Source organism: Plectropomus leopardus, chromosome 14 (genome assembly GCF_026936395.1).
Source record: "Plectropomus leopardus strain MGB_pleo_1.0 chromosome 14, ASM2693639v1, whole genome shotgun sequence".
Lineage (NCBI taxonomy): Eukaryota > Metazoa > Chordata > Actinopteri > Perciformes > Serranidae > Plectropomus > Plectropomus leopardus.
The window spans coordinates 24,213,824-24,232,625 of record NC_142189.1 but is presented as its reverse complement, the minus strand read 5'-3'; the positions used below and the strand labels follow the sequence as shown (position 1 = coordinate 24,232,625).

Here is an 18,802-nt window from a genome sequence, read left to right as displayed (position 1 = left end):
GTCCCAGGCAGCGTTAGAACCACAGCTCCTGTGTTCAGTGATGTTAAATTGCTGTTTTTCTCAATGAAGTCTGGTTTTAAAGAGAGTACTATAACTGTTTCATTTTCCTGTTAAAAATCACAGTCTGACATTAAGGTAAAGCAGTGAAAATTATTTCTATATAGCTACATATACATACATACACTTAAAAAAGACATTGATTTTTTTTTTTTTTTTACGTTTTTTAGGTTGCTAAAATACATTTTGTTACTGACCCCTTCACAACAGTAGTTTGCTTAGCTTCCATTTTGGACTTTAGCCTGCTTCTCCAAATTGTGTCTCAGCCAAAAAGTTGCATATAAACACACCAAAAAGAAAGCCAACAAACACTTGTGTTTTGCACCTGCATGAGAGGAGATACCCCTCCATAACAGCAGACGGCGGTCGTCTGTCATCATCATTCAAAACGGGAAACCGGAAAACCGCCATGATGCTAGTTAGCCAGTTAGCACATTAACAACACAATATGAAAAGAACAAACCATATTTACCGTGCACCAGTGAACAAAAACTATCACAAAATATTTCTAAGTTTAATGTCTTAATTTAAATAACCTTAACTCATATAACAAGTTTGTTTCGACCTCCGTCCCTCTTGACTTTAGCTGTTTATTTAGATTTTTCCCTTCCGTCCCCAGTGGCTACTCACAGCGTTGCAGTGAAAAAATCCCCTGTGGCCCAGGAAGCATTTTTTTTTAAATTTCAAGAGACAAGAAAAGCAATTTAAAAATTTCTCATCACAATCTAAAGTCTATGAGGTGAGAGGGAGAAACATTATTACTCAGTGGGCTGCAAATCCAAGGAGGGTGGAAAGAGAAGTCACGTGTCAAATGTCGTCACACAATTGTATATACATATATTGTATATGTATATATGTAAATAGCTGCATATAGCTTGTCCTGCATGGTTTTGTCCTTGTTTTGTCATTTTTGTTTTTCTTGTTTTGTTTTCAGTGTCCTAATTCCTTTGTGTTAACTAACTGAATTTGTATTCATGCTTGAGCTATGTATTGAATCACAGGGGAAAAAATGAATTTAAAAAAAGGGGTGGGGTACAGCACAAGGGCAGTGAAATCTGATCTGCAACCGCCTGGCCTTATTGGTTGATCACCTGGCAACTGCAGACCAGATTTCACTATGCAGTACCTGAATTGTATGATGTCATTTGAGGCTGTGACGCCTCCTCTTTCCAGCCTCCTTGCACATACCACATAAGAAAACCTGGAAGCTAGAAAACTTTTTTGCCATATGTCTCTGGCAAGCGACTCCATAGACTTGAATAGGTACCATCTTTGGTCTGTCTAGATATTTTTAAGTCTATGGCTGAACTGCCATTCAGAATGATTTCATTCGCCGACACGCTCCACTGTTGCCGGCGCCGATTCAATGTGCTGAATTGGTGGAAAAAAAGACTAGCGTTGACAAAGGCCCCCAGTGCAGGAAACAGTGCAGGACACACTGCAGCAACGAGGGTCACGGACGCTCACCGTCTGCCCAACATTGTTGCCAGCTGTGCTGCACACATGCCTCCATTGGGGTTAACATAAAGATGTTTGTGTTTGTGCCTTCGTTGTTTGTGTTTATCTCGAATAAAGCACAAATGAACAAAATAAATGCAAAAGATGATCACTATCTAAGAGGGATTTAACAAGAATGAAGTCGGAAAACACTTTTTACTTAGCGTCCATATCAACTTCAAAGGTGCACTGGGCAACTTCACAAGTTGGCAGTACAAACTAGGCGTAAAGTGACTTGAGCACATTGCACACACAGTGAGTTCATGTCCATCAACCAGAACAACCTACAATGTTTTACACAGAGAGGAAGAGAGAGAGAGAGGAAAGTTCTAACTTGAGTGCAGTTCACTCACTGCTGGAGGCAGGACTGAAGTATTGATTCATGATTTCCTGTGGGTGGAAAGGTGACCGTGTCTGAAATCAGAATTTAATTTGAGCAAATAAAGTGAAACTACGAGGTCTGGTGTATTTTCACAATAAAATACCCTATGCAGCAAACGAAAGAAATGTCCTCAAAGTTATTTATTGTGTGGAATAATTACAAGAGTAGTTGTTGCCATTAGAAATCTTGGGATGCAAGCTCCCCCTAACAATGCAGTTAAATATGTAGCTATAAAGAAAAAAGAAAATCACACAAGTAAAAACAATAAGAGAATCTATGACATAAAGTAGGGCAGGTTAAAATATGGGGATAAAATATAAAAAACAGAATTATGAAATAAAGAGATATAAATATGTGGTAGGCAGTAGCTGCAATGAATAAACATAATGTAAATAGGAATGTTGAAGTTAAGTATTTATGCATAACAAGTAGTATGGATTCATACGTTTATACAGGGGCGTAAATAGTTGAGTATACAGAAGTTAAAGTGACAATATAATGTAAAGTGACAGTGACCAAAGCCATGATCTCAGGACTTCAACAGTCTTATATTCTCTGGGATGAAGCTGTTCCTGAGCTGGGAGGTGCGGGACCCGATGCCGAGGTGGCGTTTGCTAGACAGCAGCAGGCAGAACAGTTTGTGACTGAGGTGTATTTGGGTCCCTGACAGCTCCGTCCGAGTGATGTGCTTGGCCAACATGATCCTCATGGTCATGATTTGATGCATAGCCTTTTGTGTTCTATTTTGACACAGGGGGAGGCTGCGGTTTGGTTTAGGCAACAAACTACTTGGTTAGGGTTAGGAAATGAGAGATCATGGCTGATGTTAGTCACGTAAGTCGACTCTTTTCTGACTAATGAATGACTAACGAGTGATGTGACTAAATAACTCCACATTGCAAAGGTGGGCGACACAAATTGTATGGCTTAATTTGAGTCAGACTCATAAATTTCAGGACTTGAGACTTGCTTGACTTGACTTGACTTAGACTTGAGACATATTAGTCAAAATGACTTGACTTTTTGACTTAATATTAAATATTTTTTATACATTTTGAGAAGTTACGCTTTCTTTTTGTAACGTGATCAGGTGATTTCTAGTGCAACGCACAAACCTCGGCAGACCAGCAGAGGTCAAGGCACAAGGCAGCTATCATGAGGGGGGCTAGTCAAAATAATAAAGATTGATAAGTTGTTATGTTATCTATTATCTGTTATTTAAGCTGGTCATGAGAGTATCATACAACTTGTGACTTGCTTGACTTGAGCAATGACTCGACTTGTCTTACTTGACTTATAGTTAGACCTTGAATTGACCTGCCTGAATCTTAAATGGTAACTTGAGACTTGCACATGTGCAACCTATTCCCACCTCTTGAACACGAACTTTCAGAGTGTCATGGTGAACCTTCTCAGCTGATGGAGGAAGAAGAGCCACTGTCTGGAATGGCTCATCATGCACGCTGACACAGCATGGCCTGGCTGATACACACTTTGCTGTCTGAGTCCGCAGTCTGAAGACAACAGGTTGGTCCACTGACTCAATAACTTGATACAAATTCAATTAGCAGCACACCAACGCAAAGCGCAGTTTGGATATTGCTTACAGTGGTATTATAGTAAGGGAGATAAAAATGGGAATGAGCCCACACACACACACCGACACACACTTGTTTAGACTGAGGTAGAAGTATCTGTTTGCATATTTGAGACACTGTGGCACAGTATAGAAGTGACAGGGGCAGATTTCCTACTGTCTCATCAGCACATTCACTCTGTTTCTAAGCATTTTAGAGAGAAATTCATGATGTGCTGTATTTGTATCTCAGAGCGCTGGCAATGCTCCAGGGCCAGTTTTACTTTGTTCATACAGAACATGTAGTTTCTGCTATTCGGTGCAGAAGTGGAGTTGCCACAGACGGGCTTGGACTAAATGCTGGGGAGGCATTATTAATGAAGAATGACAGGAGCTATTGATCTGCCTGTTATGAAATACCGCTGTGGTGGGGTGGTCAATGGGTCGACGTGGCACAAAGGTGCAGGGCACGGTTCAAGTCAATTACAGGTGAAGTCAAAGTTTTTGTTGTGACAAAAAACACCATGCATCCAATTACTGTTTCTGCAGGAACGTTTCTGTGGAAAACACGTGTTTGAACATCTGGAGCTCTCAGCGTCACCATCCAACAATGAAAGGATTTGTAGTGATTATTTACAGTAATTAAAGTCTAATCCAAACACTTCAAGATTGCGACTTTTTTTTGCCACAGAGGTTTTAAAAGATGGTGGTTAAAGCAGTGAAGGCTGTTAATGAGGACAGCTCATGTTTGCTCATGTAACAGCACTTCTGCTTGAACAATGATGAGTGACAGCAGTGCTCACTCCGCCTGAAGGTTCCTGGAAGTCAGATTTAGTACCACTTCCCGAGCTGAGCTAAAGTTAGGTCCTGACAGCTTTATACACAATCGTGTTTTCATCCAATGAGACACTCCATGTTTCCATGGTATTTTCACCACCTTAAGTTTTAACTGGGCAATAAATTTCTTTATCCAAACCATGGGGATAGTTTATATTCTGTCCTTTCTGTGTGGTATTTGCCTGCTTTCTGTGTATTCACCAAGGTTTCCTTCCAAATTTCACATATGCAGGTCAGACGAAGTGGATACAGTAAATAGTCTACAGGTGTGAATGCATGTGGCCCGAGTGGGGTGTTTCCAAGCGTTATACACACTGTATTTCTGTCCCACATGATTCTTAAAATAACTTCAATAGTCAAGTTGCGCTGTCAGTTTACATCTATGTCTGTGAAAACATGGATGCTTCACAAACATCTTCTCCCCGGCAGCACAAAAGATCTATACAACCAGCACAGTTTCAAGATGGGCACCCAAGATTAGTGTCACCAAATGTCTCCCCTTCTGTTCCTGAGATATGACGCTGAGTAATGGCCAGAAAAGTGTTTTTGCAGAACTTTATGATGTCACAGTGAAGATGACCTTAGACCGCCTGGATATAAAATGTCATCACGTCATCATTTTTTGCTATTAGTTATTGGTGTCATCAGTAGTGTATGAATTTTTGAGTTATGGCCAAAAAAAAACTTTTTGTAAGGTCACAGTGACCTTGCCCTTTGACCTTCAACCATTAAATTCTAATCAGTTTAATGTTGAGGCTAAGTGGACGTTTGTGCCAATTTGAAGAAATTCCTTCTAGGTATTTTTGAGATATTGCATTCATGACAATGAGACAGATGCAAGGTCACAGTGACCTAGACATTTTCTTGCTCATGTAGCAGACTTTTGAGCAAAATCTTATCAGTTCATTTTTGTGTCTAAGTAAACATTTTCACCAAATTTGAAAACAATTGGCTAAAGGTTGTCTTGAGAAATCACGTTCACAAGAATGATCCAGACGAGGTCACAGAGATCTTGAACTTTGGCCTCAGACCCCCAAAATCTAATCAATTCATTGTTGAGTCCGCGGATGTTTGTGCCAAATTTGAAGAAATTACCTTGAGGCATTCTTGAGACATCATGTTTATGAGAATGGTACAGACAACCCAAAAACACAGTCAGCACAGAGGCACAAAAATGTATATCTAAAGTGAAAAACAGAAAATTCACTAAAAGTTTACTTGTACTGTTACTGTTGCATTTATTGGCAACAACACCAATACTTGGACAATTAACCAAAAAGTGACAGTGCTCTGACAGACTCCAAGTGCAAACACTGGCAAGCACAACTGCAGCAATTAGCCCAACTACAAGGTTTAAACCTTGAAAAGAAAAAATATCCAAGAAGAAAATCCTCCTTTTAAACAAATGAGTTGGAGCATAACCCAACCTGAATGTACTTCTGAGTAAAACGGATGTAGCTGTAAAATAACCACATCACCGAGACAAAAACACTGCATCTCTCTGTGTCTCCCCTTTCTTTCTACCATCCTGTCCTCTGTGTCACCCTACTACTTTGAGAAAGTGGGAGTAATATTAAGAGTGGAATCTAATCCTGGTTGGCGGCTCATCAAAGCATCGGCACCAACTTTGGCTCTTGGTGAGCTGGGAGGAAGAGGCTGTAGAGGCACAGAGGCAGCTACAGATGTCTATATGTTACACAGGATGTTTAGGCTTTTTATCTGGTTTAACACAGACAAAATCTCTTTTTGGCAGCTTTTATTCATTCAAAAGTCTTCTGAGAGCCTCCAATAGAAAAGAGGTCTATTAGAAGTGCATTTTATCTTTCAAGCTACCACATTAAGATTTTTATGTATCAAGTTTGAAAAGGGCAAAAAAGGCAACATTAACTATTACTGGGATGGCGACTTCAGATGTGCTGACTATCTGTCTGTGCAAGACTTTGAACCACAGAACAATATCCACATTCCCCAAAGGATGATTCCTAATTAGGTTGTTGACCCCCTGACCTTTTGTTTACTGGCACCAAAGGGTCAAAATCTCCCCTTGATCAAAGATTTGGTCCATAACAGGGTTATCTCTTCAAAACTGAAGGCAGGAACTCTACAAGATTGGTTGTAGGCATTTATGATTCCCGGACAGTGGTGCCATTGAATTTTTTCATAGGGTTGACCAGACGAAAATGTTGGGGTGGCACACCAAAACCAAAAACCATAGCTGAATGTCAGAAATTTGAAAATGCTATTGAAGCAATCGGCTAAATGAAAACTATGTCAATATGGAGAGTTAAGGAATCCCAAACAGACAAACTTTAGTTTCATATTTTATAGTTAATGTAACTAAATATTTGATTTGCATAAACTAAGAAATATTTTGCTTCATGTCTGTCGTTGTAATTCTTACTTAGTTTTTTGTCGGCCTGTTTCTGTATAATATTTTTGAAATAAATAAAAAAATCAATCAATACAAGAACAGTTAACATTTTGAGTATCACAGAAATCCTGTTTTAATGTGTTATGTATCTGTATGTAAATATTAGGTGATTCATTATTCATATAATAGGCTGGATGTCCCTTTCCCCAAAAACACAGGAAGAAAAGCTTTAATTTGAAGTTCAACGATTGTATGGAACGAAACATTTAAGGGGAGCAAGCCCTCTCAAGTTTAAAAACACTAAACACAGGGGCCTCCAATTATTTTGTTATTGTTTTCGATAGCGGGGGTGGTGATATTTCAAGGTGGCCTCACATTGCCCCCCCGGCCACCCCATGCTGGAGTCACTGTTCCAAGAGAATTTATATAAATTTAAATATTTGATGATGCCACAAATATTTTCTATAAAACCATCAGACCAATATACAGTAAATACACAAGTCAAAGCTACAAATTGCCCTGAAGTTTACTTTGCTCATTCATGCTGCCAAGAGAACAAACCCTTTCCATTTAGGAAACTCTGTGGGCTTTCCTGGATTGCCACCATCAGTCTAAAATACCAATCTATGAAATTTACTGAGCACATCCTTTCCCCCAAGTGAATAAACCCTTTAAATGTCAATGAGAGTGTGGTCTTTCCTCTGACATCCACCTTGGAATAAACTTTACAGTCTTTAACCCCTCTGATATTAAAGCTCAAAGAATAGCAAAAATCATCACTATATTCAGTGGTGTAATGGATGGTAAATGCAGCATACCCACCCATTAGCCATATAGCCATTGGAACATACAGAAGAGTAAACCTACTTCCTTCTAGGTAACCTACCCATCTACCTAGTAGTACACCCACTTCATCAACTTCCACTCCACTACTGAGTATACTGATTCATCCACTGGTACTGTGGGGTGTAATAAATGTTGCAGCCTTCAGGGGCCATGATAGCATTACACATAAAGTAATAAAGTAAATACTATATTGTCAGCAAAGAGGTAGAAATGTAAATGAATTGGTTTTATAACTGAATAAATCATCTTGAGAGCAGAAACTGATAACTTGTTAATCAACGCATTTGCATTGCAAAAAGCCAAGCGATGGCCCAAGACATTATTAAATGCTGTTTTTAAACTAGACTATGTAACTTCTGAAAGAAGAAATAGTGCACTCGTCCTACATATTTACAGTATATATGTCCACTATTATTGTTCTTCTAATACGGTTGTGTCTGCTAATGTATCCATGTATATGAGATGCCTAAAATGTACATTCTAAACATAAAAATGGAAAAAAAAGTCTGAAGCTTAAAATTATTGGTGGATGGAGGACTAATGATCACCAGAGCAGCATCATATTCAGTTGCCACTATGTCAGAGAGATTTTGAGTCACTGCTAATTTTAATGCCGGTGTTTTTGAATTATACTATATTGACAGAAGTTTCTAAAATTTCAACCACCCATACATGTCCGTATTAGATTGCATGAGCTTAGTGCACCTTATAAACTTGCATCTCAATGTGTACGTGAATCTGTTATGGTTGTCGTTATCGTGTACAATTAAGGCTATTTGCACCATCAGCTTTTAAACTGCCCCGTCTCTGCTGATGCATTTATTGTGCAAAGTGGATAAAACTTCTAATATGCTGATGATATTATGTTGTATTTATCTACACTGTCAAGAAAAAGAAATGCGGCCAGAAACACAGCTAAAGACAAAATGGTGGTTTTATAGAGCTTTTGTAGGACAGTTTTTGATGTAGTCATGATACTTTGAGTACATATTCACAAGCTGGCATTTCTCAGCCATAAATTGAGCCATGGATAATGATAAAAATACACTTAAAACCTCCACAGTCTTCCCCCTTGTTTCCCTCCAGTAAATCGTGGCCAGTAGGGCTTGTGGTAATGATGATGGTGGGAACTGGATACCTTGTGGGTAGAAACCAGAGCAGGTCACTGTACACCGTGATAAAATTCCCGAATCAACACGCCAAGTTTCCCTTAGCCTCCTCCTCCTCCACTTCTCCACTTTTCCACTCCCCTGCTCCCTCTCTCCTCCTCTGCCTCTCCCTCTCCTCTGCTTTCATTTCCCTCTACTTTCCTTGATATCTGATCCAGTAGAGACACTCAGGTTACAGTTTTTACAGCTTAGCCAGCCCAGCGCTGTATACATTCCTTTCTCCGCTGTTTCTTGCCCCACTCTCCAGCCGTTCATATCCCCTCCATGCCCACTCCTCCTTGTCCTTGATTACTCACCGTGGCTTATTTTACCGTGGCACACATTAAGCAGCCAGATGAGGGAAACACTGTCAGACTGTTTGGTTTTTTAGAGTATGATCCCTCACAAGGGCACATTGTGTGTGTGTGTGTGTGTGTGTGTGTGTGTGTGTGTGTGTGTGTGTGTGTGTGTGTGTATGTGTGTTTCTTTTTAGTCTGAAATATTAAAGATGAGAGAAGGGAGCAAACTAGGTACTGAACACTTTAAATAGAAGAATCTGAGAGTTTTCTATTTAATACATTAAACTTCACTTACATGGCTCCACTGTCAGGCTATTATCATGCAACCATGCTTTAGTGTTAATTAGCTGCAGCTCTGCACAACATCACGCTGGGTTCGGGTTTACACTCTGATTTGTATCTAGATGTAATGCTCTCATAACCAACCCATAACCTCATGTTATATCATATCAGATACATCCATTCAACGTATTAAATGCCATGATATCATAATAACAACAAGGGTATTGAAAGAGAGGCTGCAGCTATTTTCTAGTCCCCCACTTCTATCTGTGGATCAGTGTTTTCCTAAATTAAATCTGTAGACAGCCGCTTATGTGAGTTGTGTGTGTGTGTGTGTGTGTGTGTGTGTGTGTGTGTGTGTGTTTGCAAGAGGAGATGAAATTCAAGGTTGCGTAATGAGCTACAATCGAACTTGTTTAGCCTTTGAAAGTGTTTTGACACCTTAACCACATCTGCTGCTCCATTCAGTAGCTTCCCTTGGTATTGACGGCGATACCGGAGTTGTCATAGGAGAGCCGTGTTTTTCCCCCAAAGCACCAACAATACAAAAACATATCTACTGTTTTTTGCACTGACATATCTATAAAAAGTTCCCTACTACTACTGACATTTTCATTTTTGTCAACCCACCCCACATATATGGATAAAAAATATAGAAGGAAAAAATTGCTATGCATTGACAGGCAACTACACACTGTCACCCAAAATAACCATTAGCAAATAAATTTAAAGGTCCCATATTTCAAAAGGTCTTACTTCCATATCTTTTCAATTATATGCAGGTATATGTGCAATATAAATACTGTGTAAGTACAAAAATGCTCCACAGAGAAATGCACACAATCTGAATTGACAATCTTTGCCTTTAAACAAGCCGTTAGGACTTCAGTGAAGTTGTGATGTCACAAGTACACTATAGAAACTCCTGTTACAGTGCTGTTAGTGTCATGTGCCGGCTAAAATGATAGTGCAGAGAGATGCCAGGAGCATAGATGTGAAGACATGCAAAAACTGACCAATCAGAGCAGACTGTACTTTTTCGGCTAGAGACACCGGTGCTAAAACGGAGCATTTCAGGCAAAGAATGAAAACAGATATATTCAGGCAGACAGTATGATGACAATCAAGTGTTTCTGATCATTAAAGCATAAAAAAGCTGGAAGAAATCCCAAATACAAGTATGACCCAGAAAATTAGCATAATATGGGACCCTTAACAAATTATTGTTATTATCATTATTTATACTAGTTCTAGTATTACAGTGTACTGCATTTCTGCATGTGGTTTGTCCAAGCAGTGTTACCCTAGCAGGAGTTGTTTGACTGCTATGGGCAGGCACAACTAATGTCTCTCTTTAAAATATATAAAAAAGAGAAAAACTAGAATGTAATATGAGTGGTATATAGCCGATGTTACTGTCAACTGTATTTGTATGTTAGAAAAAAAAGTAATCGCAGGGTTTCAAACAAAATAATTTAATTGTGGCGACCCGGCACGATTAAAACATCTGCTGCCACAAATTGATTTTCTATCTTTGGAGTTGGACCGTTCACTGGAAGTTAAAAAATATACATAACATTCAGTTATTCATTGCACCACACTCTCGGAGCACTGTGCATAATTTGGGCACAGATGGAGCCGCAGAAAATCAGGCACATTAAAAGTGAAACTTAACTATTCATTCTGCTGGGTCCAAAGCATTAACTCGCAGCCGCTGCTTCTCTTATCCATCAATCTGATCAAATCAGCTCTGAATGGACCGACAGATCAATTATAATCTCCCTAATCACAACCTACTGCTGAAGAAAACAAGAGCTCAGAGAGCTCCGCCTGTTGTGTGTTCACAGGCCCGCAAAAACCTCTAAATTTAGAGAGGGGACACAAAATTACACAAAAGGACACGCATGTATTTACAAAGGGATAAAAACTTTGCTGTCATCGTCACTCCCTAAAATGTCACTCAGTCATCAAAACATTTGAGAACCTCTAATCTAAGATTTTTGTTTCAAAATGCTCTAAAATGGTCAGATTAGCTGTTTATAAAAATGCGGGGGTGTCAGGGTGGTGTCACAGAGGGTGGCAATTAAAAATGGTCCCCCTCCAATGTTAAATGGATGATTACGGCCCTGTGGTCTGGTACATCTTCACATTTAAAACTCTGATCCACAATTTGACTGATCACAGTTACCACTCTGTGCTCACAAATCAAATGACAAATGAAGCTGATTTCATCAAATAAGATGTTTAACTGACACATCTGCTCTGCAAAACATATCGTATAAGAGCAGTCGATTCACTGAACCTTGAATGATGACCCGCGTCACAGCATCTATCATCTAACAGCAAAACTCACCTGCAAATAAAACATCATTTCTGACTGATGACTGACATCATATAATTACTTGGTCAATCTGATAAATTATTAGAGGAGATTTTTTTTTCACAGTCCAAATAGATTTATGGTAATATTTGCTCTCGGCTGTAAAGATAAAAACGGTCAAATAAAACCCTGGACAGACAGCAATTTATTGTGCCTAAATGATGCTCATAAAGATTTCATCCAGTCTAAATGCTCCACTGAGACTACCTCAAGTGCTCCCCTGATAAGAAATAAGGAAATTTCTTCTGCCTGACACCCTGCATCCCCCTCCTCCTGTCATCAGGAGCAGACAACAGGAGGATGGAGTCTTCTAAAACTGGGAATGAAAAATTCCCAGTTTAACAAGCTGAAAGAAATTCCCTTTCTCTACACCTCTGATGCATTTCAGGGTAAAGAGCGAGCACAACTCTGAATGCAGCTGCAAATGAATGGAACACTAAAGGAAAATAACCTAAAAGACAGAAGATTGCACTGCTAAAAATAGATTTTAATGGGCCACATTATCATGCAATAGTGTACTTTACTGCTATTCTCTGTGATAATCACCAATCAAGCATCAAAATGTACACCCATTAAATGCATATTATCTTTTTGCTGTTTTACAGTAAGAGGGAATCAGCGGTGACACGTGAACGCGGCTGCTTTTTTGGAGAAGTCTAAATACAAAAAGGCTTTATTCCAGGGTTGTTTCAGGACTCGCTCAAAGCCAGAACCCTCGCTTCTCCCTCTGACAGCCTAAAAAAAATATCACAATTTCCACAATGTGATCACCTGCATATCCACCCAGAACAGCAGAGTGCAAATGTGTCTCCAGCCAAATGTGTACAAACAATGAGAGAGATGAAGACAAAGCGGACACACAGCTCTGCCTCACACACGCACACACACACACAAATGCCAGGAACACTTTCTTTCTCCACAATGAACCGCGCGGAGCTCAAATATCACCTAAATAAAATAGAAACAACGTGTGGGTGAATATTTGGGATAGAAGCGTGCAGGCCGAGCAGTGGAGACAATGTGCTCTTGTCGAGTGCGTAAAGCTCACAGACGCACATCTGGATCACACGCCTCTGGGCAGCTGGGCAACACACACACATAAACACAAACACACAGAGGCGAACCCACGCACGTCGGACCCGCAAAAGCAACGCGGATAGGCGAGTGTTCCCCCATTGATTTCTACTAATTATGCACATTGGCTGCCCTCCGTTGCGCCGTAGTGAAACAGTATTAATAGTAATAGTAGAGGCACTGTTGACGCCTTCACTGACGCACTGGATTTTCCATTAGCCATGAAAGGCAGGGCACACAAACGGCGAAATTATGACATGAAGCGACAGGAACGAACACTGTATTCCCTCATTGATTCAAAACTTACTACAGTGGCAGTGAATGGGTGCCGCATCCATTGTGCAAGGCGGGCAGGGTGCGCTGCCCAGGCTACTGGATATATGACAATAGAACTTGGGTGCGAAAAAAATGATAAATCAAAGTTTGACTATCGAGCAGCCAATTGCACTTGAGTGTATCGTATATTTCCACTAAGGACGTCTAGTGCTTCCACAGACATGCATGCTCCTCACAAGCACTCCACGCGTATTCACATGCAAACTGGGCTCCCTTTTTTTTTTACCTTCATCTCTTCATTTATCTCCCTTTTCACCGGGTGAGCTGGCTTTCGGCTTCTTTTATTTTCCGGAGGTCTGCCCTCTTTTTCCATCTCTGCCATGTTTTCTCTGAGATACTTCTGTCAATATTTGCGGTGAGGAAGGGGTGAGGAGGGGGGAGAGAAAGAGGCAGCTGTTTACAGTCGCCAGACGGCGGATGTCTTGTAGCTTTTCAGCGGCCCGTGTGACGCTGGTGATGCCGCCGAGGGCTCGCGGTGCCCGGCTAAGTCAGCCATCTTCTGCCCGTATCCTCCACGGTCCGTGCACCCAGTGGTGAGCCGCCTCTGTGAGTCAAAGGAGAGGTTGAGTGAGGGGAAAAAACGAGACAGGGGGAGGGGCGTCCGCTGAAACATTATATGACGCGTTGATGATCAGAGGTAGGCTATTTCTTCTCGCTTTCCCATGGAGTGCAATCAGAGCAGTCACATCCACTTAACGCCGCTCCCTCATGGTGACAGTGTGCAAGCAGCAAACAGGTGCCACACACACACAGACATCCAGTCCCACATTGTTCTTTAGGGGAGTCTTACAATGAGATTTGCTTTTTTTTTTTCACTTCACTTTTTCTGTCATTCAACACCATAAATTCAAAAGTCTGGAAGTTCAAGTGCGTTTAGTTCCATGTGCAGAAAAAAACAGTTTGCTGTCAGCTGTGCAGGTGTAGTGCCTTGCTTAAAGACACTTAAGTGGATGTTGCAGAGATTAAGAGAGAAACATGATAGTGGAAAGTCAGGAGCATCTGGAGCAGGTGCACGATGACGGCAGTCCTCTCAGCTGAGAAAGAAGAAATTGTGTCTTTGCAATCAGAATAGAATTGCAGCCAAAAGCATATCATTTATCACAGGGCTGGAAAAGGTTCATCACTCTCAAGGCCAAAGGAAACTTTTTTAGGTGTGGTGATGAGCTTTAAAACCTGGAGTGACATCACTTGTCTTGTGCTGAAACCAATGAAAACTGGCTGGATTTCTTTCAAAAACATGGAAAAAAGCAATGAGGAACTTGGTAAGAAATGTTCCACAAACTGCAAAAAGTTAGTAGATTTAGAAAATTAATTTTTAAAAAGCTAGGGGAAAATGTCTGGACAAAAAAAAGAATAAAGCCAGGGAAAAATGATATTTATAAGTATCATAATTACAAAATAAAAATGATGTTCTTTTTTTTAGCACTTGATTACTTTTTTGTTTGTTTGTTTGTTTTTTTTTACCAATGTTCTTGTACTTTTTGATAATTTCTCACAAATTTTTGTATCATTTCTTCTTTCATTGCTTGTTGCCTTCATGTTTTATGAAGGAAATCAAGCCAATTTGCTCAGGTTTCAAGGGTTGAGATGAAGTTTCCATTTGGCCTTCAGAATGTTGCTTTTTCCTCATTCTGGTTATTCTCCCGACAACAACATGCACGGCAAAAATAAGTATGGTGGGTGTCTCAGTTTTCATTTGGGTACTATGCATACATAGGTTTTCAGCGTTTATGTGCTGATTAATACTGTTTGCAGGGATGTATAGCCAACTCACTCCCAACTCAAAAAGTAAAGCCACTTAGTCAGTGATTTCAGCGTCAGAGACACACAGAGAGGCACCTTTCGTGGCAGTATGATACGCACATAGCTTCTCACTTTTAGAGGCAGTGGGCAACAACCCAAGTGATCAAACACTGCTGCCTTAAAACCAGTTCAGCTCTGGTTCTCGCCTGTGATTTTAAACCATTTAGAGCATTTTGACTAAAAATAGATTGGTTTAGAAACTGAAAAGTTGGTTCGCAGCAGGATTTCCTTGACTGGAAGCATGAACCGTGACAAAATTAATGGTCGATGTCTCATATTCTAGAGGTTTGAAAGAGAGGCTGAAGAAGGCAACAATGGAGAAATTGTCAGACAAAGAAGAACATGCAGTGGTGTTTTTTTAATCATTTTTTGGGGGGGGGGTTGGCTTTTATTAGTCAAGACAGCTATAGTGCGAAAGGGGGACAGAGAAAGGGGAAGACATGCAGCAAAGGGCCAGGGGTGGAATTGAGCCCAATCAATGTGATCTGCAATTTTGCTACAACTGTTGACCCCCACTGTGCAACCCCTTCCGGTGATTACAACTCATGTTTACAATGGTTCCATGCAAAACTGGTGGAAACACAGGCTGGTTCATCAGATTATAGCAACTATAATAAGAATAATACATTGACTTTATATAGCGCCTTTCTTGAACTCAAGGTCACTTTACAAAAAAAAAAAGATAGCACCAAGGTGCCAAGAATCCTGACTGGAAAGAGTTAAAGAACTGGAACTGATTTGGTGGAAAAGGGGCAAGAGAGACACACTTAGCGGCAGTATGATATGCCCTGGTTGGCGGCAGTTTGTGATGCCACCAGCAACTACCGTAATATTCATTAATTCTTTTCATTTTCCGCAACCCTGGAGAGAACCCATGCAGAGACGAGGAGAACATGCAAGCTCCGCACAGAAGGGCCCCCGCCCATAGATCGAACCCTGTTCCAACCCAGGTTCGAACCACGACGCCACCATGCCGCCCAACTACCGTAATATAAAGAGTGATAAAGTATGTATAGAGCAGGCTGGAGTGGAGGTGAATGGGTCAAACAAACTCCGGACTTTCATCGGGGGGGCTGTTCAGTTCCTGTGTGAATTTTAAGCCAAATCATGATGTTTTTTTCCTAAACATAACATTTGTATTTGTGTTCTACTTACATTGTAAGTTTATTCTGAAAAAGACTGTATGCATGTAACCACCAGAAATATTCATTTCTCCTCAATATTTACAACATGAACATTTGTTTCCCCCTAGTAAAAACATGTAAGTAGCACTTTTATTTTGACAAAATCAAATAACTTGACATAATAAATAATAATAAATTAGTGCATTAAAAAAATCACAAGAATGCAGGAAATTAAGTGATTTATACTCACAAATTCCAGCAGAGGACGGCTAAACCCCCTGTTTCATATGTGTCCCCTCCAATGTTACAGGAATCTTGGAGTTCAGTTATTGGACTTGTGGAAGACGGGGAGGATTGAGGACAAAGATGGAACAAAGGTCTCATTTAAGTTATATTAAAAAACAAAACATCACACTTTGCACTTGAATTTAAATTTTTTTTAGTTTGTGTGCCCTGCCTTTCATGGCTAATGGAAAGTTTTTCTTTTTTTTTTTTAATCTTACTTTCAGTGCATTTCCAAATATCTGAGAGCTCAAATCCAGTGGTTTAAAACTGATTAGTAAAGGCTTTCCCATTATCGGATGGGTCAATTATAACTTTCAGTCTAAGGTTAAAACACAAAAACTGCAGTTTTACCATAACAGTCAGCCATCTACTCTTTTTTGAATATTTATTTCAATAAATAACTGTCGCTATGGATGGATTATAAAACAGTGGGCCTCTGGACACAGACATGCAAAGGTCCCCACCACCTATCCTGCATGGTTATTTTTGTCTCTTTGTGGTCCTTTTGAGTCTCCTGTGGTCGTTTTGTGTGCCCTTGTGTTTGTTTTCTGCCTCTTCAAGGTACTTATTTGTCTTTTTTTTGTTTCATGTCACTCTGTGGTCATTTTGAGCCTCTTTGTGGTTATTTTGCATCTCTTAATGGCTGTTTAATGTCTCTCCAAGGTATCTCTTGCTTTTTTGTTGTCTTGTGTCTCTTTGTGGTCACTTTGAGTCTGTTTGTGGTTATTTTTTTTGTCTTTTTTAATAATTTTGTTTCTCTTAATGGTCAGACTGTGTCTCTTTGTGCTCATTTTGTGTCTCCTTGTATTTGTTTGTGTCTCTTTGAGTAATTTGAGGTAATTTAATCGACCCCATTTTGAGTGTCTACCTGGTCAGTAAGTGTTAATTTGGAATTTAATATTTTACAAGTGAAGGTCAGGGGCCCCCATGACACTTTGGGCCCCTCTGGCCCTCTGCCTGTGTTCATGGCTGTAGGTAATTTACATAGATATATTACGTAGTCTGTATCGTCCCAGGGCAAATTTATTCGCACACCCTGTACGTCTCACACACAGATGCATGCTTATATAGTTTTTGGGTTGCTTTTTTTTCAGACTGAAAAGAAGAAAAGCACAGCTGTAATTGATAACATCAAAAACATTCCATTAAGGTGAGCTGGTTCAAGGGAACTCGTGTTGTGCTTGCTGACTCACTGTCACGGTTAACTAGGGCACTTAAAGGGACCTAACCATGGTCAATGAAATTTGTTTCACCAGTGCTTTTCCTGCTGTGAAAAAGGTTCTACACTCATAATATACTGATCGCATATGCACATAGTATATATTTGGGTATATACATCTCCACATGTAACACATAGACGTATGTGTTAGTACAGTTGTTTTAATTTGCTTTTGCTCCTGCAGAGCTCATTAAAAATGTTGAAATGACATGTTTTGACAATGTTGTGACAGTGTCACAGCGTGATGTTTTACAGCGGGTTTCCTCAGCTAGGGGCCACTCACTTAATGCAAAATAGGGTCATTACTGGCATATGAAATAGTTACAGATCCATAATAAATTATTTTTGCTTTGGGCATGAATTTACCTGTTTCATCTGTGCGAGCTACATGCTGTCCTCCGACTTTAGCTGGAATTACAATGAGTTGGCAGGTGGAGAGCCACTGAGAGTGCCAGGGGATGCTGCTCATGGCATTGTGACACCCATTTGAGCCGGAAAATCAGGGGAAACAGGAGCTGTGAACCGTGATGCGAGGTCAGGGGGAGATGACTTGTGTGTTACAGTGCAGCACTTGACATGCCGTGCTAACACAGCAGCTCACCTGCATCACAAAATTCTTCCTTCATACTGTTAACTGTAATGCTTCTGATTATACACTGTAGAGAAACACAGGGGGTGACTATTTATTAAAAGCAGTAGGTGTTGTGAATATGAATATGTGAAGAAAACTGCTATTTTTAAAATTGTTAATGGCAATTATAAGTGTGGATTTTGGTGCAATTTTTGCTATAGCAAAATGTGTTTTGAAAGACACAAAAAAGTGGCTGTAGCTATTTCCCCATTAGGACGGTATGATGCTGAGAATGAATTGGTGAAAATACAGTTTTCCTAGCGTGTAATACATGAACATACAATAGCTTATGTGTGTTTGTTTTGTAAGACTATTCCATAATAGAGACCATAGCTCCATGTCATGTAAGTTGTCCTTGACAGACTTTCTCTCCAGTCCAGTAATAAGCAGATAGAGTTGGATTCAATGAAAGCATTGTTAAACCAAATGCTGCTGGGGCACTTCCCTTTAATACTGTGGAACTGTCATATTGTCCCAAGGATTGTGTTGCATGAACCGAAACATGAGGGGTTTCTTTCCACAATTTAATATAGATAGTTTAATGTTTTTTTTTCATCTGGTACTCTAATCCTTTTGACCTTGGCATCCAAGTTACAAGAAGTTCAAATTTGTGGTTTGTTATGACATTGGCCTTAATATTAACACATAATGAGAC

The 18,802-nt window shown here is 40.0% G+C and overlaps 1 protein-coding gene across 5 annotated transcripts in view; it reads right to left on the bottom strand.

Moving 5' to 3' along the window:
- The window catches only part of sobpa (sine oculis binding protein homolog (Drosophila) a), a 58,200-nt gene extending 41,852 nt beyond the window's left edge, over positions 1-16,348 (bottom strand). For 4 of the 5 annotated variants that reach the window (XM_088087654.1, XM_088087655.1, XM_042501219.2 and 1 more), the window contains exons 1-2: positions 16,263-16,348; positions 13,312-13,629 (exon numbers count right to left, since the gene is read on the bottom strand). In XM_088087654.1, coding sequence (XP_087943780.1) covers positions 13,312-13,407 — 96 coding nt within the window. In that variant the 5' untranslated portion in view covers positions 13,408-13,629; positions 16,263-16,348. The remainder of the gene's footprint in view (positions 1-13,311; positions 13,630-16,262) is intronic. The other variant, XM_088087656.1, reaches the window with a different exon arrangement.
- Between the last annotated feature and the right edge of the window lie 2,454 nt (positions 16,349-18,802).